The 24,958-nt window shown below is 40.9% G+C and overlaps 1 protein-coding gene across 5 annotated transcripts in view; it reads left to right on the top strand.

The window, feature by feature from the left end:
• Positions 1-6,983: 6,983 nt before the first annotated feature.
• Positions 6,984-24,958, top strand: part of ARHGEF10 (Rho guanine nucleotide exchange factor 10) — a 118,853-nt gene continuing 100,878 nt past the window's right edge. For 4 of the 5 annotated variants that reach the window (XM_032183911.1, XM_032183914.1, XM_032183912.1 and 1 more), the window contains exons 1-2: positions 6,984-7,052; positions 18,075-18,150. In XM_032183911.1, coding sequence (XP_032039802.1) covers positions 18,114-18,150 — 37 coding nt within the window. In that variant the 5' untranslated portion in view covers positions 6,984-7,052; positions 18,075-18,113. Of the gene's footprint in view, positions 7,053-7,543; positions 7,594-18,074; positions 18,151-24,958 lie in introns of those variants that run through there. The other variant, XM_032183910.1, reaches the window with a different exon arrangement.

Here is a 24,958-nt window from a genome sequence, read left to right as displayed (position 1 = left end):
ATTTCAACCCGAAAAAACAGTTTTGTTTTGTTTTTTTTAAATATGGAATTAATCCCAGTCCTTCTCAGGCCTCTTTTGTAAGGTCTCACGTGCAGTCTGATGTAGAAAAAATTCACCATCAGCTTCAGCAGGAACAGGATGAGGTCACAGGGGGTGCCACTGCCGTGATTTGGAAACCTTTGGCATAGTTTTTTTGGGGGTGAATTTTCTGCCTGCCAAGGTGACTGTTAGACACTTCATCCTGCTTTCTTTTTGGGCAGGCTTATCCAAGGAGTGCTGTTTGTGTCACCTTTCTAGGTGAAGTTTTTTTAAAAAGATAACCTGTGTTTTGGTTTGTGGTGTTTTTTATTGTTTTGGTTGTTGTTTGTTTTGGGAGTGTTTCTGTTGTTTTTAAAAATAAACCAAAAAGTGTCTGATCTGAGGCACACTGGCCAGACATCTGGTTGTAGCTGTGTTCATACAGCCTTCCTAAATCACAGTTTGTTGTCCTCTGTTTGTGTCTTACATCCTATGTTTTTTTTTTCCCAAACCTGTTACATTTATTCTTACCTGGTCATGATCCTGCAGCAGTCACGGTACCACAGCGATGTTTTTGGCTAACAGTTTCCAGCACTTACTGTTGATCTCTTCTTCTGTTACATACCTAAGTCCAAATCTTTCAGGTTTTTGGCTTTTTTTTCCTGATAACACTGTTTAAATATTGATGTTGTACAGTTATGAAAGACACCCTTCTTAACCTCAGGGAGATTCCCACTTAAAGTGAATTTAGAAGTGTTAATGAATTAATAAATTCAAGTCTGTTCCGTGTACAGTGCAACGTTTGTTGAATGCGTCTTTATAGTGAGTGCATAAATAAAAGTATTTTATTGAACATTGTCTACTGTTTTTTTTACTGATGAAAATAATGCCTCAACTATTTTTACTGGCTGTTTGTAGCTGATAGTCATCTTTAAATATGTATATATCAGACTTACTTATTTTGAAATAGTCTCCCAAACTTGATAAGGGTAATGTCGTACCCATGGCAATAGCTCTAAAGCCTTGTAAACTAATGTCCTTTCACCGTCAACATTTAACGTTAGCACGTTTGGGTTAAAACTCTAGAAAGTGCCCTGTGTATGTGGGTATGTACTAAAAATGCCTAAAAAGTATCACTTGGTAACTCTTGTTTGTGTATTTGAAACATGTGATTGTTTGGTTTTTTTTTGCGTTAGGCTGTACCTATGTAGACACTTCATTTGGTGCCACGTGATGCTTCATAGTTTAGCATCACTTTTTTTAAAAAAGATGTTCAATTGCTGAGTAGCAAAATACAGTTATAAATATTGAACATGCTCATCTTGAGTGGTGCTCTGCAGGACTTAATTCCTGATGCTTTTTAGCATTACTGAGCTAAAGGGAAATATCACCATTACTGGCATTTCAACTATTCTTGTAAGAATGCACTGTACAAACAACTGGCTGGCATAATTTTGGTAGCTGCCTCTGCAGAGAAGTCCCTGAGATTCAGTGAGGCAGAAGCAAAGATGTTCATGTGCAAAGCTCCACTAGCTGTGGAATGTGTGTGGGCACGGACTGGGGTGAGGAGAACAATGCTTGTATGAATAAAGTCCGTCCTTGTAAACAATCTGTGAAAGGAACATGTTGCTAATATTTTGCTACTCAGCTGTTCTCAATTAATAGATAAATATGTTTTACTTTGTAGCTCTTGCCATATTCCCGGAAATGTATGAGCGCACAGTTATGCTGACAGCGTTACTCAGCAGTCGCAATCTTTTGATCCCGTGTCGTGGCACTGGTATTTAAGCTGATAATTTGGAACAAAAAAAAAATAAGTGAAAGTCTTTAATTAAGAAAATTATGCCTGTTGCTTTAGTTGTCAGCCCCCAGATGGGTTTGCAATGTTGGAAGAGACATTGCAGGCTCTGATCTGATCGACTAATTAGTGTGTTCTGCTAGTGGTGGTGTCACAGAAACGAGCGTTCCTGTAGCAGCACATTGTGCCTTCCTGTTTTCCCTGAGCAAAACAATGCTGAGTGAGGTCAATGACAGAGATAATAACGCAGCAAGCATGTACAAGAACACAGCAGCGTTCAAGGTGGCAGAGATGAGCTTAATTTGAAAGGAGTGGGACCTGCTCACGTGTGCACGAAGAAGAAATGAAGCAGATGGGCTGTGCTTCACTTGTTGCCCTGTCTGTGCGTGTTCGCGTGAGTCAGCCAGGGTCACTTCTGGGTCCTTCAGGGCATGACCTGAGCAGAGGGAGCAGAAGTTTAATGCTAGATTCATCTGATACAGTACGTGTTACTTCTGGTCTGGAATGTTTATTTCCTCACATGATCCTCTTTTCAGCTTCCTCTGCTGCTTTGAATGCTCACATCGCATTAAAAGGGACACTGTTTTCACCAAAACGTCTTCTGATACTTAATTTAAAGACTTGTGAGTGTGTGCATGGTTTTAGTATTGGTTTGATCAGAGCAGCTCCAGCTGCTCACCTGGGCCTGTTTTTTCACATTGTAAATGCTGTATAGCAAATGCTTGCACCAAATGGGGAAAAAATACACCCGAGAAAGGACTAAGTGTGCCCTTGTGGTTGTACATTCACATATTTTTTCCTGATGTATAAGGTACAGGGCTGACTTTACTGCATTTCTGGACTGTGCAGTTCTGCTGGCAGAAAGTTGTAAGAGACATCAAGGTGATAACTACAATACCTTGAAAAGCAAAGCCATGCCGACAAACTATAAAAGTAGGATCAAGTGGTTTGTGTAGAATGGACAGGGGGCATCTAACAAGCTTGGTCAGTTCGTCTTAAAAGTTGTATTTACAGGGCAAAAGTGTCCTTGAAAGCAGCAGCAGCCTTTTTGAGGAGCCATAGGGAGTAAGTATGAAAAAAATTAAGAGGCTTTGGATGAGATGGCTGAGACCAATTGTGTTATACAGTGCTGACCAGGTTGCAGCTGGGCTTTGAATAAGTTGGTTGTCTGATGCTTTAACTCCTTTTTTTCTCAGCAGCATGTTTTGAGTATCAAAACCCTATACATATTGGATGAGGCCAAGCTTGAGGACTCCTTTTAGGATATCAGAACTCTCAAGCAACGTATAGCCCAAGGCCAAAAAAGCCTACAGTGAGTTCTAATTCATAATACTTTACTCTTGTACTATCATTGCCTTTTTATCTTACATAATTAATTTTACCCCTGGAGGCTCTCTTGCATATTCATGAGAACAAAACAATCTGCTCTTTTATTTTCCTGTCTATCCTCATACTTATTATTTGCCACTTTTCCCACTTGAACTCCTCTTAAATATTGGTGGCTTTGAGTTATACATAGTATTTCATATAAAGTCTTTTCTTTAACTTGTATTACATTACTATTTAAGTTTCCTCACTGAAAATAGCTTTGTTTCAGCCCAAGGTTGCATTTCTCTTTCTTTTACATTTGTATATACTTAGTTCTTTGTAGTCCTCCCATGGCAGCTAATTCATGCCACCTTTTTCCTTCCTTGCTGCTTTATCCATGGAAGACATTCCAGCTAAAAGTAGCAATTTTTTCTTAAGTCCCTAGACATAAGACTATTCCACACTTCTTGGTCTTGCCCTGTTCCTAGAAAAGTTTACAGCTCAGTCAGATATCCATCCTTGATATAGTTAGTGTGTTGATGGTTTTTTGCTGTGTTAGGACTTTGGCACGGCTGGGCCCAGCAGCCAAAATGGTGGCACCTCTGGGGAAAACTATTTAAGAAAATGGTAAAAACCACATTAAAAACAAAAAATACATTAAAAAACAAAGAAACAACAACAAAAAAACACACTACACAGGCAAAGGGAGGAAGAAAAAACAGTGAGAAACAGCCTTGTGAGCACCAGTGTTGGAGATTAGGAGATTCCCCTGCAGTTCATGGAGACGACCATGGTGAAGGAGGGGAAAAGCATGAGGAGAAAGGAGCAGCAGAGAGGAATGGCCCTGGACTGACCATGAACCCCATTGTCCATCTCCCCTGTGCTGCTTGGGGGCAGGAGGAAAGGGTTGGGGATGAAGGATGAATTTAAACATGGGGAAAAGGGTGAGGGAAGGTGCTTTATTTTTGTCTTTTTCTCACCATCCTACTCTATTGTTTGAAATGGCAATGCATTCGATTAATTTTCCCCAAGTTGAATCTGTTTTGCTTGTAATGGTAATTGGTAAGCCATCTCCCTGCCTTTATCTCAACCCAGGAGCTTTCCATCCTATTCCTCATCCCGTGGAGAAGAGGGAGTGAGAGAGTGGCTGGGTGGGCTCTGGCTGCTGGCCAAGGTCAACCCACCATGGTAAGTTGCGGCATCAGCTGTTCTGTAACTTGTGCCACCCTCAGCAACAAGGAGCTGATGTCACATGGGTTCTGGTGCTGGGAAGTATTAAAATTTATGGAGATGTGTGCCTTGTCTGTCTGAATCGGCAGTCATAGAATTTGACTTGCAAAGACTCCTCATAAGCAGAGAGCTCCTGAAGGCATTCACAAAGAAGGTGCTAGTGCTGGTAAAACAGCATGGTATCGTAAAACTAAGTTGTTAGGGTAAGTGTTGGGATGCTCAGAAGTAACAGATTGTCTCCCAGGAGTAGTGCTGATGCTTCAGGGGGACCTGGAAGACTGGGAAGCAGCAGACATCGTATCAGAAAGATGAGCAATGCTGTTATTAAACCAAATGCTATTCTGATGTAATAGCCTGGATTTAAGATGTTATTTTTAAATATATATATGTTTCATCACTCATGTTTGATGAGGGAAATGGAGGGGAACTATATTCTAGGAAGCTCCAGCATGAGCTCTGCAGGTGCTCAAGTTGAGCAAGGCTGTCCTGGCTCTGAGGGGTTTCTGGACTACAGGTGACATACGTTCTTTGTGGGGGACGTGGTTAAGAGCAACAGGAGAAACAATTCCTGAATTTTCAGTGGATGAAAACTCTGTAAGAGAAATTGCCTGCTTTGTCAGCTGGTAAACAGAAGGAAAACAAAACAAAACAAAACAAAACAAGAAACTACATAATGAGAATGGAATGAGCTGCATTATAATTATTGACAACTAATTATGGATAGATAAATAATGAATTTGTCATATAGACAAATACATAGATAAATAATGAATTTTGAATTAGATGACCGCTGCTTATAGGAGATTGTTGTAGAAACTATTAGGAAGAGAGGAAGTTATTTTGGAATGTAGTATCTTGCTTTGTTATACTCAGATTTCCCCAGCAACTTTTTACTGGAATCAGAGAAGTATATTTAAGCATGGTCACCAGAATCCAAGAAGTAGTTGTCAAAAGTCAAAAGGGTTCAGAAAAGAATTAGAGAAAGGATTTGAAGTTTGCTGCTCTGATGGTGAAACATACATGCAAAATGGACAGGTAAATGCACATGGATAAGGAGGTGGCTGCTGAAAGAAGAAGTGTATTGCTTGTAGATGATGTTTTTAATCATAGAATTCAGCAAGTTGCACGTAATCTAGATATATGCCTGTTCTTTAGTGTGGCCTTTAATGACATGTACTTACTGAACAGTTTGCTAAACAGATTCTCTGCCATTTCAGCTCTTCAGATGGTAGCTGTATGTGAGTGAAATACAGCATATTTTAAAAGTTACAGAAAGGACAGAATAAAGTGGTCTCTACTGGAAATTGGACTGAATGCTATAATGGGATTTCTGACCTTGACCTTTCTATATGGCTCAACTTTCTCCTCTCATTTTCTTTCTCACGGAGGGCCTATAAAGCTATGTGAAAACTATTTTGAGGTGGTACTGTAACAAATTGCATGAAAAACAAATGACTTGGCAAAAACTCAAAAATGTATCAAAGTAATACTTTCAAATATTTAATTTGGAATTCAGTTTGCATGGACCCATATGAACACATGGGGCAGTTGTGTGTGTACCTGCTGTTGGACAGTCGTACAGACAAATGAAGAATGTGGGGAAAAGTTGGAATAATCAATTTTCCTTTGAAATGCTATCATTTTCTGACATAAGTGGTAGAAATAGCATAGTGGTTTCCTGTAATGGTAAGGAATTTACTATATTTGGGCATATTTCATGACTGGCCATAGCATGACTGCCCTTAAATAGGCTAGGGTCATCACTGTGTGATGCATAGATCTTTGAATAACATCTTTGAATAACATTTAGTTTGGCATTTTCATACTTAAAACTCCTCCAGGAATTTTAAATGGGGTTTATGAATAGTAATTGCCATTAAATAATGGCAATTGATATCAGGGATTGAGAAATTATAAGGTATTTAAGAACACATTTCACCCCAAGGTACGGTGGTACCTTGGATGTATAGTACATGTGAGGTACATGGATGTATAGTACAGTACATTTTCAAAATGATTGTGAATTATGAAGGGGGTGCTGACTCATATCCATGTGAGCGTTCAGAGGGTTAGCTCAGGTGGATTACTTTTGGGATAAGCATTACATGCCTGCACTGCACAGCCTGACCACTGGCTTGGTCAACACGGCTCTGCAGCGAGAGAGGAGAGGGCAGCGAAGACCTGCAGGTTAAGGAGGACTTGGCAGCATCTTTAGGAAACCTTTATTTCGGTATGCTTAAACAGGCTCAATTTCACAAACTATGCAAGAGTGATAAATGAGATGAAGCTCTAAAACAGCCACGGTGGCCTAGCGCACGCCAGCGGGCTCCTCCTGAGAATGAGGTCGGGGGGAGGAAGGGGGGCGTTAAAAAAAGCCCATTTTTGTCCCGATTTCTCCATCCCGGCCCTCCTGAAGGCCTGCAGCGAGGCAGCCGCCTCCTCCTCCCGCTCCCCCTCATCCCGCAGGTGCCCGGGGCCCCTGGCTGGAGGCTGAGGCAGGAATGGGGCGGTGGGGCCGGGCCCCGCCTCATGGCGAGCGGCGGGCCGCTGCGCCAACCGGGCGGCCCCAATGGCGGCGGGGCGGGGAGGAGGAGGAGGACGACGAGAACCAGGAGGAGGAGGAGGAGGAGGAGGAAGGGGGCTGCAGCGGGGCGGGGGCGAGCGGCTCCCCGCCGGGACTCGGCGGCTCCGGGCGGCGGTGAGTGCGAGCCCCCCGGCCCGCGGTGTTTTGCGCTCGGCTGGCAGCGGGTGGGGTGGGCAGCAGAGGCGGGGTGTGGGAGACAGGGTGCGGGCGGACCCCGCGACGGCTTGCCCCAAATCCCAGCCCCAAAATCCCAGGATTTTGGGGTGCGGGCACCCACGCGTGGGGGTGTGCTCGGGACTGGGGTGCACAGAGCTGCGGGAAGCCAGGCGCTGGGCTTGGCGCTGCCCGGAGTTCCTCTCCTTCCCCCGCTTTCCTTGTTTTAAACCTATCTATTCAACACCAACTTTGTAATCAGCAGCTGAGTTGGCTTTCCCGAGACAAGGGAAGACGCTCTGGCACCGCTCATTTTCATTTCTTTTTCAAAGGAGGCATTAAAATCGTGCTCCATTTCTTCGTTGTTAACGCTTGAACTGTCGAAGTAGTTCCCGAGTTGCCTGTGGTGATCGCAGCCCACGTAGCTGCTCCTGAAGGATGCCGGGTGCTGGCGGCGTGAGGCGAGGGGAGCTGTAGGGACAGCCAGGCACCTGGTGGGCAGGTGAGCCTTGGCGCTGGCCAACACCAGGTGTTCGTGAAGGCAGCTATTGAGGATCTGCCCACCCCAAGGGCTTGTTTTAAAGCCCCTCAGGTGGTGCTTGGTCTTTGACCAAAAAGATTTTATCACCCTAGATCCTGTTCTCTTCCATTTAAGCCTTTATTCAATCCTTTCGTATTTTTCCAAAGCTACTGAGGTCATGGCTTATATCTCATGGTAGCAGTTGTGAAGTTGTTTAATTGCAACGTAAAAGTATTTTGTTTTATTTTCAGTTGTGCAATTTCACTGTTACAGCAAAAAGGTTTGTATATGTATACATCTTGCTGCGTGAATCACAGAATAAGAAAGATTTGAGTCAAGAATAAGAAAGATTGTCCATTTAAAAACTGTTCAATGCTGAATAAATGCGGTGAGGATATACCAACATATATGAGTTGGTGACTACTGTCAAGAAAATAAATGTTTTCCAAAAGCCTTTGCTCTTTACTAGAGAAACCTGGTGAGCAATCTGTACTGCTGTAGAAGTGAAATATTACATTTTTTACATTTTCTGTTGGCACTTAGGAGGAACAGATTTATTGCCTGAGCACGGGGTGTGTTGGGCGTCTACAGTTGCAAGCCCATTATTTACACGGGGATTCTGGCTCTTCGGCTTTCTCCTTCAGTGGTCTCCTCCTTCCTTTCACTTGGGTGATCCATTTGATCTTGATAGTCTCTCTGACTTGCTTTGTTTAATCCATCTTGTCTTTTTTTTTTCTTTCTTTCCACCCTCAGGCTCGGTAGCCCATAAACTAGTTACATGTGTTTATCTGCCTATGAACAGTAGCTCTTCAGACACTATCTTGAAATTTGATATTTCTGAAGGCTTTCCAGGGAGATTTCAGTGCAAGCTGTGGACATCTTGATTTACCTGTGGGGTGGGTAGAACGTGAGACATGTCATGTTGCAGGTGTCTTGTGATGGAAAGGCACCGCGTGTCCAGCGCATGAGGCTTTTGTGGCTGAAGCCCACATGTGGATGTAGGTGCACAAAGGGTTGTGGAAGCAGGTGGGTGCTTGAGGAATGTGCTGTCCGGTAGCTTCTGCTGAGCACACAGACACAGCAGGATCCCCTGGATCTGGGGATCTGTATGCAATGGGGTATGGAGCAGAGCAGCTGAGTGACATTGAGACCAAATGTGCAAGTCTTGCGCTGTTGGATTTGGCAGGTCAGTGGTTAGCACAGCAAAGTATGGGAGACACTCTTTCCCCTGTAAAGAGATGCCCATTCTGTGCCCTCTCTGGACAGGATCTACAGCTCCTCTCTGCAGACAGGGTATGGTTCTGCTCATCAGCAATTTCCTGGCACTACATTCCTGGAGTGAATGTAACAGTATGAAACAAACTTTAATGTTTCTTGAGTCTAAGTTTAAAAAAAAATCCATAGTATTAAGTAAATACTATTAAAGTTCTCATCTTTTATTATATTTGAAAAATAAATTAAGGGTCTAGGTTCCTCAGCATCTTGGCTTTTTTCTTCTGCTACCCTGTTAACTTCAGTGGAAGTGTGGTGATTTACACCAGGTTGAAATACTAAGTCTAAATACTTATTTTAGTCAATATGTCATATATTAAGTGGTTCTGATTGTCCTAAACCTAGTAGCTCAATGACATGTCTTAAGTACAGATTTCCAGGATCCAAACTTTATAACGTATGCAGCCTTAGTTTTGAGTAGGTTGATTTTTTAATTCAGACATGACAGCTTATTTGAAATGTTTTTGGTGATTTTTGTTATCTATGTCTGTCGATATAAGCTGCTTTTCTCAGCATTGTTTTTTTTTGTTGTTGTTGTTTGCTTTCTGGTTGTCCTTTTATGTGTGTAAAAGCTTGTACTGATTGTACTTTTTGCCTGGACATACTACTGCTTACTCCTTCATGGGGAATGGTTCTCTTTTGCTTTACTTTTCTTTTTTTTTTTTTTTTTAATTTTGCTTAAAGATATTTAGTGTCAGCATTAATAAATGCTGTTCTGAAGAAATACCAGCACCAAAGGACTTCATTTGATTCTGAGCTGTTTAGAGTTTCTCGCATAATCTATAAATGTTTGAAGGAATACAACAAGCTTGTCTAAAACCTATAAAACTATTTTCTAACTTCATAAATATTAATGGAATTTAATGCAACTGGGAATAGTACATTACTCATTGGTATAACGGGAAGTCTTTTAATTGCTTCTATATAAAGGAGAAATTATTTTTAGATCTGTTGTAGAAAATATATAAACTTCAGTCTATTTCTGAACAAACCAGGAAACAAATTCTGCGATCTGAAGGAAGAGGAATATTTTTGATTCAGACTTTGACATTAAAGTTTGTGTACTGTGCAGAGCTGTAGTCAGTTTATTTTTTGTGCATTTTTAATACTGCACTGCTCTCAGTTTTGTATGTGAGGGAGAAATTAGCAGTGTGTAGTATTTACTTGTCTTCACATACATGGATAATTTTCTTTCTGCTTCTGTCAAGTGACACCTGTTCCATTTTTGTCTTATTTAATCATGTCTTCCCATTTTGCAGTTTTAGTTTATAACTGTAAAAGGGATATAATGGGGACGGTTGTTGTACAGCCTCTAAAGGCACTTTTGAAATTTACTTCTAGTAAGTTCAGCTTTCTGATGGCTTTTTGAGCTGCAGTTGCATTTCCATGCTGTGCTTGGATGCATCTTGTGGAATATATGTTGTAGTAGTTGTCCCCTATAGAAACTTCACTTGGAGTTGCAGTGTTAAGTGCTGTGAACGTAAGTGATGAGTGCGTCTTACTTTTTGAATGTTTTACATGTTTTAACTGGGCAGTAAGTGAGGCTTCACTGATAATGACGTGAATCAGTCTTTCGGTTTGTAGGTATTCTACAGAATGGGAGTGAGGCATCCTTTTTTTTTTGTCTTATCCAAGTTCTCCTTTTGTTAAAATAGGAACTCATGGATGTTTTTTTCGTCCTTGTTCCTATTTGTATTAAGCCCCCCTTGATACTATGCTCTTACTGGAAAATTAACGTTGGGAAATTCTGTTCTGACTCTACAAGTAGTTTCAAGAGTTGAAAAGTGCAGGAGAGACATACCTCCCAAACCTCTCCAACCTGACAATTATCAGGAGTTCGTGAACCAAAGCCTGAGAATTAGTTAGGGAGACTGCAAACATGATCTGAGGGGCTCTTTGTGATGAAGGAGGGATATACAGTAGGAAGACAGAGCAAATTTCTTGTTATGGTCCTGTACGAAACTGTGATTTAATATTTTCTGTTTTGGTTTGAAGAGAACAGGATCTTGGGAGTCAAGAGCTGTCACATCTGTGGAAGGAGGCTGCTGCATTAGGAACATCTTCCGAGATTTAAATCACTTGCATATTTTCTTATAGTCAGGAATCTGGCTTTTACTCTCATCAAAATGCTTAAGTTGATCATGAAACCAGAGTCACGTAAAATACAACTTGTTTTCAAGGGGAATGATGACAAGTAATGTTAAACAAGATCTGAAAAATATTTTTGCAAATTTGTGGTTTTTAGATCAAAAACTTGATTCATGTTTTTATTCTGAATTGCCCGAATCAGCAAGTCTGTGGGAAGTGATGCATAACTGGACAACATTGATTCATGTCCTACACGTTTACTGCTCAGTCAGAAAGCCTGAAGCTTAATGTCAAATGTGTGGGTGAAGTAGTTAACCAGAGCAAAATAAATTGTTCTACTTATGTGGTGGTGAATAGGGGCATTATCTTCAGGAAAATCTGTTTGTGACTTACTGTACTGTACAATACTTGCGACTTGGGACTGAACCATGAATCCAAGACATTAAGACCCAAGCTCGAGGTCAAACATTCACTCTCATTTCTGTTCTCTAATCTGTTTTTTAGAAATGCTTTCAAAAAAAAAAATTGCAAAAATCATATGAATATTGCTTTCTGGAAAAAATGTAGGAAGTTGTGAGTGTTTTCTAAGATTTCAGTGTTTTTTTCATGTGATCAACTTATTAAAGATACATAACAAGTATGCATCTCAGAAATTTTGAGTGAATAAACATTATTTCCTTATCTGTAAAATGGGATCATAAGTTACTAAGAACTAGACAGCAATATGTGAATCTCCTTCTAGGAGCACTGAGCCTTGAGTTTATGGCTCTTGACTTTGTATTTTACACCACTTTAAAGCATTCTGTGTATCTGATCCACTATGACCCTCAGTCTCCTCCTCTTCCTCCTTCTTTTTGCAAGCTAAGATTCATCTGGAGTAAGAACCTGTTTTCAGAAGGGGACACTTTCCCTGTGAGAAAAATAACTGTTTTTTACATGTGAGGCTGATAATTACTAGAGTAAATGCATATTTTGTAATAACATTTATAAAGTCTCTGCATAATACTTCTGTGTGTATTATAATAACGTGTATACATGTAAACCATACATAAATTTGCATTGCAGCTGCAGCGTTATGCAGTATGTGAGGATCCTCTCTGGTTTAAAACCAGAAATCTTCATTAGAATGTTTCTACTGAATATCATGCTTGATCTCCAGTATTGGGAGAGAATAATCTGAAAGAAGGTTGAAAGTGGACATTATGGAAATGAGATTACTTTTCCAGATAAAGTTAGTTACTTGATTTTAATGAAATTTAGGGCAAATTAAGAATTATGCTCCTGATATTAATATGCTTCCGTTTTGCTTGTGTGTGTGACACAGAAAGTCATGGTCCTGAACCAGCAACAACAACCAGCAACCGCTGTTTTGTGTGGCACAGAACAAAGAAGTCAGTCCTTGCTGAAAGGTGGCACCAGCATTCGCTTTTAGCTCCTTTGGTGCTTGTGGTTGTTTTGGTACAGCTGACTTCCAGGATGGAATCCCAAACCCAGAGTGATGCCTCTGTTTTACTCGTGTGTATTCAAGCTGTTTCTATCAGAAGAGACAGAAGCAAAGGCTTATTCACCAGAAGTCAAATTCCCTAAGAGCATGCTCAGGAACCTATTCCGTTTCCTGGTTTCAATTACTTTTCATCCATACTCCCACTCATTCCATAAATATTTGTAGGTCTCAGCTTTCCCATCTGTAAACTGAGCATAGTGCTACTGAGCTTAATAATGTTTCTTAATGTTTGTGTTAATGTTTATTTTGGATTGAGCAAGGTCTTCTACAGAATAATGTTGCCATCTGGGGGGTATACTACTAGAAGGATGAAAACTGACTGGACAACGGGGTTTAGAGGTCATTTTTGTTGTACCCTCTTTGGGGACTGGTTACAAGAGGAATGCACTAGTTGTCTGTTGTAGGATGTGTCTTTTTAGCATTATGCATGACTTGAAAGGCAACCAGCCCTAGCTTCAGGTGACACCAGACTGGGGGAAGAGGGGAGCAGCAGTGGATGTTCCTGAAATCAACAGGACCTGGGCAGGGGGGCGGGATGGGCTGACAGGAGCTGAGTGAAATTCAGCAAGGACAGGAGCAAGGTTGTGTACCTGGGAAGGAAAAGCTCCTGCAGGGGGAAGGATTCTTTTCACTCAGCACTTCTCAGACCAAACCTAGAGCATTGTGTCCGATTTTGAGTCCTCACCTCACCCTGCCCACTACAAGATGTGGATAAACAGGAGGGAGTCGGGCAGCAGGCCGCCATGATGGCTGCAGGCTGTAGCACTGCCCTGTCAGGAGAGGCTGAGGAAGGCTTCATGGGGGCCTCACGGCAGCCTGCACCCACCCACCAGCAGGTTATCAAGACACCTTCAGATGATGTACTGGGCAAGAATTCACTCTAGATGAAGAAATGTTGCCTAAAAAGAGGGGGAAGAGAATACTGATCTTCAGCTGTGTTCTTTGAGCGTCCCTGTAGATTGGTTCTTGTTCAGTGCTTGCTGCCGTGTTTTCTCTAGCTTTGAGCAGGATGTTGCTTGGTGTGGGAAAGGGTGGTAGAAAAAGAAATGAGGTGGCTTTCAGGCAAGTGGATTCCATATGTGCTCCGAAAAATGTCAGATCTGTGGATCTGACCTTGTTTGCATTGTAGCTGGTAAGAAAACTTCCCCTGGCTTTAGCTGAGCCAGGCATTAGGCTTCCTATAAATAAATAAATACATACACACAAAAGAAATTTACCTTCCTCCTCCTGGATTATTTTCTCTTCTTGCTTCTCTGCACCCCCAAAAGAGGCTATCCATCAAATTTCAGGAAGATTTACTGAGTGGGAGTTCTGGAGTTATAGGCTGAATAGGCTGAAACTCAATTGGGCGTTACGCAGCTGTATTAAGTAGGTGACAAGGGCATAAAAGTATCTTGGACATTCACAGGCTTTATCTTCACAGTTTGGTTGTTTTGTTTTAATTCAATTTTTAGGCTTGCACGCTTCCCCAGAGAAGTTACTTTGCCGCTTGCCTACACTAAGCACTCTATGAATCACAGTCGATCAATCTTTGAAGTCAATCTCCTAGCTTCACCTTTTCTGTTTTGTATTAATTTTATTAATGCTCACTGGCTCATTCTTTCCGTACCATTAAGAATAAAGAATCTTGATGTCACTGAAGTTATAATGCACATTCCTTAAAGAAAATGTAATTTTCTTAGTGATAATAATAGAAGTCAATCATTACTTGTATCCTGATAGCCGAAAACTGGTGGTCTGTTGTTTATCCCACAGTTAGAGGAAATTATTGATGCACTGCCTCATCACAGAGACCTTCTACAAGAGGTAATCCCAGCAATATCACAAGAGGGGAAACTGAGTCACAGAGAGGAATACAACTTTCTTTTATAGCCTTTGGACAAGCACAAAGGTGCCTTTGTTTTCTTTGCTAAAATTGCTGTTGGCAGTGGAATCAGAACTTCAGTTTTCTGAATGTCAGGCGGCTCGTGTGTGTTATGGAGGTGTTGCTGCTCCTGAAATTCTAAGGGTTGTTGTGGGACATTGCAGACACATTGTGGAGACACATGCTGTCAATTTTGTTTCATAAGTTTCTGGTTTGAGTTCCATTCCAGATCTGACTGTTTTCACTGCGTATGATTTCTCTCCATTAGAAACATCACCCAAGAAAATCTGATTTTAATGTGGTGTTGTAAATATACATATATTTTCTTAAGCATCAATTTACCAAGTACATCATGATACCTGCATTTTGAAATCCTTTGTGTATTGCAGTGTATTAAGGTGGTAGGATTCTTTTTCTTCCAAAATACTTGTGTTTAACATGGCTATTGATTTTTAAAGATAGTCAAACTTACAAAGTTATTAGCTAAGCTTCTGGAATAAGAGCATGCTGCACTGCTACAAATTTTTTTAATGGCAGTAATTAGGCTGCTCTTAGGTTCAGAATTTTTCCTTTGTGTAGATCTGCTTGAATAGATAGTTTCAGTGGCTAACCATTCCAAGTGGAGAATTAAATTGGGAACTTAGAAAGTTAGAAAACTCCCTTTCCTCTTTCATTCTGTAAATATGAACATTACCTATTGTTCATAATGGTTTGGGAGAAGAGGACCAGGTGAGAATATGAGAAAGCAGAGAGAACTTTGGACAGGAAGGGTCGCCGGCCTTTGTGAAAGCGTGTACCTTGACCTTGTTCCCTGTATCTGCTGTATGTTGGCGCACGCAGAAAGAGATGAAATGCGCAGAAAGAGATGAAAAGGAGACAGTCAGTAGAGCACCACCATGGTCCACAGCACCCACTGCTACCTCTTAACCTGCAACCGAAGGAAAAAAGGTGATGGGCACTGAGTCAGGTGAACTGTTCGGGCAGCTGTTCAGGAAATCTTAACTTCTGGGCTAGGTAACTTCAAGAGGTTCTTTCTATCCCTGTGTTTCTGTGATTTCAGTGAAGCCTGGAAGGAAGTGGTTTGAGTAATTGAGTAATTAGTGGTAATGCTGTGCCTGATAAATCAATTTTAAATGGAAAAAAAAAAAAAAAGCCACAAAAAAAAGCTCTGCATTTTGGTACTTTGTCATACCTATTTTTTCAGGCCAATTGTTCAGCTACTCAGGTACATAATTTTATGATGTGATAAGCACAATTATAATAGCTCATGTGTTTCATGTTTGTTATGCTATTTTTTCTATCTGCAATTTAAAAAAAACAAAACACTTTGGAACAAGTTTTTGGTATTCTGTGGTTTAAAAGGACAGAGTTGAGTTTCTTAAATGATTCTATGTTAAACTGAGTAACACCTACTCAACACCTATGATGTTGCATCTGGAATGTTCGGTTTGGGTCACCCAGTGTGAGAAAGACTGGTAAACTGGAGCTAGTCCAGTCAGGGCTGCTGCCATGGTTGGAGCATCATGCCAGTTCAGGAGAGGCTGCAGGAACAGAGTTTGTTTAGTTGTACGTGGAAAGGATAGAATCCTCTCAAGGCAGACAATCTACTCCCAAAAGAAGGGGTTGTTGTGAAGAAGATGGAGCCAGATTTCATTCAGAGGTGCACAGCAAGAGGATGAGAGCTGATGGCCACAAGCTGCTGCAAGGGAAATTCCAGTTGGATGTGATGGAGGAGTTCTTGCTGCCGTGTCTGGTGAAGTACAGGGGCAGATGGTGAAATCTCCACTTTTGGGGGCTTTCAAAATTTGCCTGAACAGGAAAGCAACCTGATCTAATTTTGAAGTTAGACCTGTCTCGAGAGTATGAGAGAACATTCAGCAGTGCCTTCCAATTTAATTTGTTCTTTGATTTCTGTGATTATTCTTAAATAAATATCTACACAGTTTGAAACTTCTGTTGGCGGTAATAGTCACTGGAATCAATTGGGGAAAAAATACTGGAGCTTACAAGTGGCAAACAGATTGTGTACTCCTAGCCAAGTCAAATTGCCTGGCTTAATCTTGATCTAAATCCCTTTGGTTAGAGTTAGCTCCTCTGTCTCTCAGCAGAAGGGCAAAAAAGTTTTGTGTATGGTGGTGTTGGAAGGTGTTCTGTGAACACTGGCATGGTTATATCGGGCACATAAAAATAAAATAATTGCCATTTTATGGAAGGTATTAGTGGAATTCACAATACACAAGCTCACTTTGCTGCTAGAGTGTTTTTTTCCATATCTAAAAAGTAGATAAAAATCTGTGGAACTTGAAAATGAATTAATGCAACCCATAAGGCAGAGCAAGTGTGTCTTTCTTCTTGTGAATAACTGCAGTGTTCGTATGAGAGCAAGCAGGTCAGTGGTTAGGACTCGATCACCGGGTCTGTGACCTTCCTCTACACAGTTCTTGGGTAATGTGAAGCATGTCAGTGAACCAGATGAACACAGAAGGCAAATTGAAAGCTTCCACAGCTCCGTTCTGTATGCTAATTGTTAGGATTTGCTTTTGAGGAAGATGATTATTTTCGAAATCATTGCGGAAGTAAGTTCCATATGCGTTTAAAAACTAACAACCTGTTTAAAAATAAAATAAAATGGGGGGCTTTTTAGCTCCCCTTCTAAAGATGCGCTTGGCAGAGGTGTTGAGACAAACTTCCCGAGGTTTACCATTTATTGCATGTTTCATATTTGAAAACCTATGTTCTGGTGATGATTCAATTTTAAAAGAAAAAAGAAAAATAGCTTTCTCTTCAAACTATTTTTTTCCCTTATTTTGCCTGTCAGTTTTGGTGTGGCAAAATGCATTCCAGGCATTTGTAAGTAGGAACACACCTTTGAGCTCTACAGATACAACTGATAAGGAGAGAGGCTTTAGAGGGGACGCAGTATAGCGAAGGTGTGTCGTAGAGCATTTTGTGTGTTACAGACAGATGTGTGTGTGTGTATGAGCCCTTTCTGAGCCCTGGCTGTGAAGTTCCTTGTTCTTGTCCAGGGTTCGACTACCTTCTGCGGTTGGATCCTATTTTGAGGTATTTCCTTTCATCCACTGCCAACTTCTCTGCAGGTGGCAAATGAGTTGACCTCCGCATCCTGATTCATTTAGCTGATTGTTTCTCTGCTGTTCCTGAATTTCGCCATCTCCTTCAACTTACCCTTTCCATACCTTGGCTGTAGAGGCTTTGTAAGGGCTTGAACTATTTCGCTCAGCAGTGGTGAGGTTGAAATGAAGTGGCTCAAAAAGAGTTTTTTAAGATAATCCTCTCCCCTCCTAAGGTAGAACTTAAGATTTCCAATTCCCAAATGGAGAAAGGGATGATTAAAACTTCTGAGCTTCCTGGAATTCCTTTTCTCCCATTAAGATTTTGAAGCAGAATACGTGCCACAAACAGACACTGAAATAAGATGTTTTAATAATCTGTTTGCGATTGTGACAGTGGGACCTGCAGAATATTAAACAGTTTGAAAACTTCATCTTTATTCAGCTGGTTTATTGAGATCATTACATGAACTGGCTCCAATACTGAGGACTATGTACATAAAAATTTGGACTAGATGTGTTCTGAAGCAAGAGGCCAAGCACATTTCCTCTCTTCCATAATGGAATTAGCTAATAGGTTTGAGCTTGGCCAAATTGAAAAAGGAGTGTCTGTATATCGGAAAATCATGTTCATCTAAAAAACATTCTCCCTTTATTTTTGCAGGGTTTTTCAGTCTGCTGAAGGTGCAGTGGATACACTAGGATGGACACAGAAGAATTCCCTCCCCCACCTCCAGAAGGTAACACATAATTTTTATTTTGGTGATAACTTTCCTAGTAACAATGTGGTTATATTTTCAAAAGTATTTTTACCTCCCCAGTGCTCCCTCCCTGCATATCACTGTGGGGCTTGCTCCTGGAGGTATTTAACTATGCCTCCACTGAAACCTGTGTGCCTGCCATCCTCCCTGATTTATTCTTGGAGGTTGCTCACTGGTGTTGTAAGAGGAAGAAAAGGGGAGAGGATTGATCTTTACAGTCCAAATCTTAAAAAAAAAAAAAAAAAAAAAAAAAAAAAAAAAAAAATCATTTTCTAAGGTAGCTTAGGCTGGACCATATCATCACACCTTCACCTTGTTCTTCGTTGGCTATGAGTCCTCCAGCAAGTGCTGCCCTGTAGAGAACAAGCAAGCAAAGATATTTGGGTCAATGTCTTAAATGCCTGGACAGATTTGGAGTCAGAATTGGGAGGATGGAGGGGAGTGAGCTGTTCTCTGGTAGGGCACGTGCTGCTTCCACAGGGCATGCTTAATCAGGACAATGTCTGCTGAGGGCTGTGGACGGAAGATCTTCTGATGCTGCAGTTCTCTAGCCCCATATCTTCAGTTCTGTGCTCAGCCAACACATGTCCCAGTGGGAAGCAGAGGGGAAGTGTGCGTGGCTAAACCTCTCTGTGGTCAGAGCACATGAACTTATGAAATATTATTGTGCATGCAGGGCTGTTTCTGTAAAGTTAGCCCTTGGTGCTACTTGGCTGCTATGTACTGGCAGCCATATGGTTGCTAGGTCAGCCCAGGTTTCAGAGGGCACAGAGGCTGGATTTACAAAACACTGTATCATTGTCTTCTCCGCTTTTGCTTGCTCTAAAAGAATATTGCCTGTAGCTGTTCTTCCCCTTGTTTGATTTCCTGCAAAAACACACCTTTGAATGTCATTTGGTATTAATATATTTTAAGTCTTGAAAGGATTTGGCTTTTAATAGTTGGGTGCTGGGAGACTTCTTAAGAGAAGTATCATATATGCTTGTCCTCATCTTGCTCTTCCCAAAGCATTAACTTATGGAGACATGGATTATGTAGACCTGTGGCTGAACCCATTGCAGCTGTTCTTATTTTGGTAACGTTGCTAATACAGTTCGTATAGATAGTGACTTTCTGTAGTCTTCCCATGAATTTCTGCTCTGTCTGTCATATTGACATTGGACTTGCGTGTTCAGTGAGCAATAAGATGTATATAAATTCATATGGTAGTGTATATTATAAAGTATGTGCTAGCACATGTATATTAATAATACACGTATAGGTCACTTTAAATAAAATGTCCTATAAGTGTATTATTGTTTATTCACAGACTAACTCATACCATAGCTACATAAACCTTTTTCAGTATGAAAGAGAGTTTATCTTGGTTCTCTTCAGTCATAACTCTTTAGGAATTTTGGAATAAACATCTTAGGTCAAAATTGCTTTCCCACTAGCTTGGACGCTGCCACAGGCAGAGGTCTGTTACTAGATACTACCTAGGAAACTGGGAATGTGAGAGAAGCAGAGGATTGTGAAATCAGCTTTTAATGGGTTCACTTTTTGAACAAAGTTGTTGACAGTTTTATTTATGCTCCAAGATACCACTGAGGTTATTGCTGGCAAAATGCTTTTCCTGTCCTTGTCCTAACCCATTGTGGTCAGGACTCTGAATTTAACTCTGTTTTGTTTAGTGACAGTTTCTGTGAAATTGTCTTTTATCAGATAATCCATCTCAAAAGAAATGTAGTGCTGTGGAGAAGGATTCATCCGTAAGGAATCAATATTTCCACTTGAGGAGGAGCTGCCATTGTTCGAAGACTTCTAATAATTGTGGCAACAGCCCGAACTTCGTACAGCTTGTCAGTACTTGGGGCACTGACAAAAATTCAGGGCCACATAGTTCAATAGGATTCCAGAATTCAGCTGCAAAGCTCTTCATGCCATATGGAGCTATGTATACCATACTTATTTTCAGACCTGTTTCTCCTTAATATGCTGGCATTAGACTTGTTAACATAAATTGAGATTCTGCTCAAGGTACTGTTCTGCCTCATCTTGTGTCAGTGGATTCTTTCCCTGTCATTTGAAAAAGTTTTGTCCAAAGTTATCAGAATTATAATATTTTTTTAATTTTACCAATGCAATTTCTTTTTAAAAGCATATTTATAAAGGGTATCTCAGTGAATGTAAATTTTAATTACACTAAAATACACTTTAATTCACTTCCTAGGTAGTTCTTATTTTGCAGTTGGGTAGCAGGTGGAAATTTTAGGGCCAAGTACAACTGCAAATTCACATACCTGGATTAAAAGACGAAAAGGTATAGAACTGCTTTATAATGGTTGAGGTTTTTTTTCTTGGTGTGCATATACTCTGCCAGACCCATAGGGTCTGTTCAGAGGTGCTAAGCAGAATGTGGGCAGATGGGTGATTACTGTGGTTTGCAGTGAGGATGAAGTTCCCATGGTGTGCTGCATCCAGGACCCTCTGCAACATACTACATATCTTTTTAGCTGTTGCGTAACTAAAGTCCTGAACTGTGGTGACAAATCAAATAGCAAACTATTTTGTCATAAGTTGAAAGTGATGTGGATTCTTTTCTAACTTACAGTGTATACCCTGTACTATAAATCTCATTTTTGTACTTAATAGGTTTCCTGTGTCTTTGGGCAAGGAACTTCTACAAACTTATTTGTATCAGTCCTTATGTATAAAAAGGGGTAAAATAATGGTAAGCCTTCATCTTTGCAATAGGGATATTGTAAGAATATATGTGAAAGCTATGCAATTAAATTCATATTAAATAACGTCTTCTCTTTAGCAATAATCATCTGAATCTCTACCTTGTTTGAGAAATGTGAGTTCAGGTGCAGTTAAGGTCAGTAATAGGGCAGCTTCTTCCACTTCTTGAAAGGAAAAACCTACATATGATAGGAAAATATGACCACAAAAAAAAAGGAATTTAACCTTTATTTATTTCATTTATTATCCTTATGCAACATAGCTGCTTATAGCTGTTTGGACATTCCATTCATGCATGGTTAATTAGGCAATGACAAGTTTGTGCTAGTTAATTCCTTTACCCCAGAGCAAATTCAAGTACTGAAGAACTTCAGTAAAAAAAAATAAAAATTAAAAAAAATAAAAAAAGTCTTACATGCCTGTATGTTCCTTCCTCCAGAATGTTTTTAAAAAGTAATTCTTCTAGCAGTGATTAAACACTGCCTGCTATTTTTCTCTGTACATATTCTGAATGAATGTATGTGTTAGTAGCCACAGTGCTGCTGGAGGGGAGTCAATGCAAAGGTTTCCTTGGCTAAGAGAATAACCTGGAAGCTGCTTCAAAATTGGCACTTGAGATGACAGTACTAGCTTGGGTTCACTTCGTCAATGTGTATATGCATAGGAATTTCCCTGGCTATTTTGTGAAATAAAATAGAAATCATTTTCTTCTTTAAAATCTGAACAAAAACAGATTTTATCCTGGCTGTAAGTTACAAGAATGTTTTTAATTGATTGCTGCATTGGTGTGGAGTTAACCAAACCTGTCCCTACAGCAAGGACGTGCAAAGTGAAAGCCTTTTTCCTTAAGTGTTTGGGTCTTTATCAGGCCTGTTTTACAAGGGAAAGCATCTCTGTTAGCCCCAGGGGATGGACACCTGAGAAGCTTCTTGCCTAAGGGAAGTGGGGCAGGGTAGGGACTCTGTCTGACCAGCTCCTGGTTTTGCACTTCATTCTCTGAATGTGTCCCTTTTTCTCTGTTCCCGTATTCTTCACATTCATGTGACATGGTCTCATGTGATTTCTCTGTGAAAATTATTAGAAACATTGGGTTTACTTCCTGAGTATGCTTGTCAACAATTCATCCCAGTTACCCTAAACTAAGTTGCCTTTTACAACATTTTTAAGACCTATGCTCTGTTCTGTAATTAATTGAGTCTTTCAAGGTAGGTTTATGTGTAGTGAGGAGGCTTGGAGCATGGCTCCATTGTAGTACAGTTCTGGAGTCAGGAGCAGATGGTATGTTTTGCTATGTATTTAGAGGAAATGAAAATTATTTATGTTAAAATGAAATAGTAGAATTTCAGTATTCAATACAAGAACATCATGGGAATGAATTTGTTAGAATCACAGAAATGGTTTGGGTTGGAAGGGACCTTAACGATAACCTAGTTCCAACCCTCCTGACATGGGCAGGGACACTTCCCACCAGACCAGGTTGCCCAAAGCCCCATCCAGCCTGGCCTTGAGCACCTCCAGGGATGGGGCATCCACAGCTCCTCTGGGCAACCTGTGCCAGTGCCTCACCACCCTCTGAGTAAAGAATTTCTCCTTTATATCTAATCTAAATTTACCATCTTTTAGTTTAAAGCCATTACTCCTTGTCCTATCACAACACCCCCTGACAAAGAGTCCCTCCCCAGCTTTCCTGTAGGCCCCTTTACTGAAAGGCCACTGTAAGGTCTCCTTGGAGTCTTCTCTTCTCCGGGCTGAACAACCCTAACTCCCTCAAACCTGTCTTTGTAAGAGAGGTGCTCCAGCCCTTTGCACATTTTTGTGACCCTTCTCTGGACTTATTCTAATACATCCATGTCCTTCTTGTGCTGTGGGCCCCAGAGCTGAACGCAGCACTCCAGGTGGGGTCTCATGAGAGCAGAGCAGAGGGGGAGAATCACCTCCCTCACCCTGCTGGCCACGCTGCTTTTGATACAGCCCAGGATACGGTTGGCTCTCTGGGCAGCAAGCACACATTGCTGGCTCGCGGTGAGCTGCTTGTCAACCAACATCCCCAGGTCCCCAGGTCCTTCTCAGGGCTGCTCTCAATCCGTTCTCTGCCCAGCGTATATTTGTGCTTAGGATTGCTTTGGCCCAGGTGCAGGACCTTGCACTTGGCCTTGCTGAAACTCATGAGGTTCAACACCCACTGAGAGGCCCACCTCTCAGGCCTGCCCAGGTCCCTCTGGATGGCATCCCCTCCCTTCAGGGTGTCAACTGCATCGCACAGTTGTTACTGATCTCCTCCTGGACATTGAGCTGTTGACCACCACTCTTTGGGTGTGACCGTCCAGCCAATTCCTCACACACCGAGTGGTCCACCCATCAAATCCATGTCTCTCCAATTTAGAGACAAGGATATCACGGGGGACAGTGTCAGATGTTTTGTACAAGTCCAGGTAGGTAATGCCAGTTGCTTTTCTGCTATCCACCAATGCTATAAACTCAGCGTAGAAGGCCACCAGATTTGTCAGGCAGAACATGGCCCTTAGTGAAGTTGTGTTGGCTGTCACCAACCACCTCCTTATTCTCCGTGTGCAAATTTCCATGTGCAAAATTCAACTGTGTAGTTGAATGCCAAACACTCTGTACCTGAGAGACAATCATCCATCACTCTACTTCATTTGGGAAACACGAGGTGCTGTTAAAGCTGCCTGTGTGTTTTCTCACCTCTTTTACTGACTTGCACCTCTGTCTCCAATGCTTTGAGTAAAGCCAGGTGAGAAATTTTGTTCTGTTCTGCCGAAGATTGTGGATTTAAATGTGCTTCAGTGGGTTGAAACAGAGACATTTCCGTGTGTTTTTTAAGCTGAAAAAAAAATAAATATATGTTTTCACAACCGGTGTCTAGGAGATTTTATACAACTTTATATGTAAATGATCAGCTCTCTAGGGCTGCAAGTGGGATATTTCTTTATTCCCATTACGGCAAGATATAAAGCGAGGAGGCCAAGGGCTTAAATCTGGATATCCTGTATGTGACCAAGTGCTGTGATTGTGTCTTCCTGCTTTTTTTGTTTGTTTGTTTGTTTTCCTGCCAGTGCTGGAACAGTAAAGTAGTCGTCATTCCTCTGTCCCTGACAAGGAAGTCTGCCTTGAATCTCAGTGCGCTCTCCAGTAAGACAAAAGTAGGAATAACTGTACTTTCATGAAAGGTCCCATTGAGGTGACTGCACATTCCAAGAAAAAAAATAATCAGAAGAAACCTTGGTTAGGGATTAAGGAGCAGCTGAGTAGTTGCAATGTTGTACTGAAGAGATAACTGTATTTCTCTGCTAGGGGAACTTTTTATTCCATGAAATATGTATTTATGTATTTATATAAAAATAATTTAGATGATTCAGTTAACTTTTGTCCTGTTCAGTGAAGGATCTCATAGTTTATTTAGGTTTTAGCTGTTGTAACAAGCTGATTTTGTGACTGACACAGAAATCAGAGGCAGTTAAACAGGGGCTTTTGTCAAGAAAATCACTTGTCTATTTTATGGTTTAGTTTATGGAAGCAAAGAACAGTGGGGAAAATGTGCTTGTGTTTCAGGCTAAAGTAGGACAAAAAGATGTTACTTAGCATGATTGGGGGATTGAAATAAGAACATTGTTTAAATTAAACTGCAGCTATAAAGGGAGTTGGTCTTAGGCTAAATGGCATTGTTTGTTAGATATCTATTTTCAGCATGCAGACAGTTACAAATGATGGTAAAGGGGGAGCCAAGATTTCAGGAGAATGAGAACAGAATATGAATTGTAGTTATGAATGGTCCCTTGTTTCTGAAGCCAGCAATAGCTTGCTGGTGTCTGACATCCCATTTGTAATAGAACAATTTATTTGTTTCTAAAGATCACGTTGCTCTCAGTAAATAAAGGAAAATGCACTGGTTAAGGTAAGGATCAATTATTTCGTGTGACAATTAAGACAAGCTGTGTAACAAAGAGTAACAAGAATATTTCCATTGCAGAAATGCAGTTACAGTGTCACACGTCCCTCCTAATCATGTGTTTTTCTTCAAGCCAAACATATTTGAGAGTTGGGG

Source organism: Aythya fuligula, chromosome 3 (genome assembly GCF_009819795.1).
Source record: "Aythya fuligula isolate bAytFul2 chromosome 3, bAytFul2.pri, whole genome shotgun sequence".
In the NCBI taxonomy this organism is placed as follows: domain Eukaryota; kingdom Metazoa; phylum Chordata; class Aves; order Anseriformes; family Anatidae; genus Aythya; species Aythya fuligula.
This window is presented reverse-complemented; position numbering and strand designations above follow the sequence as displayed.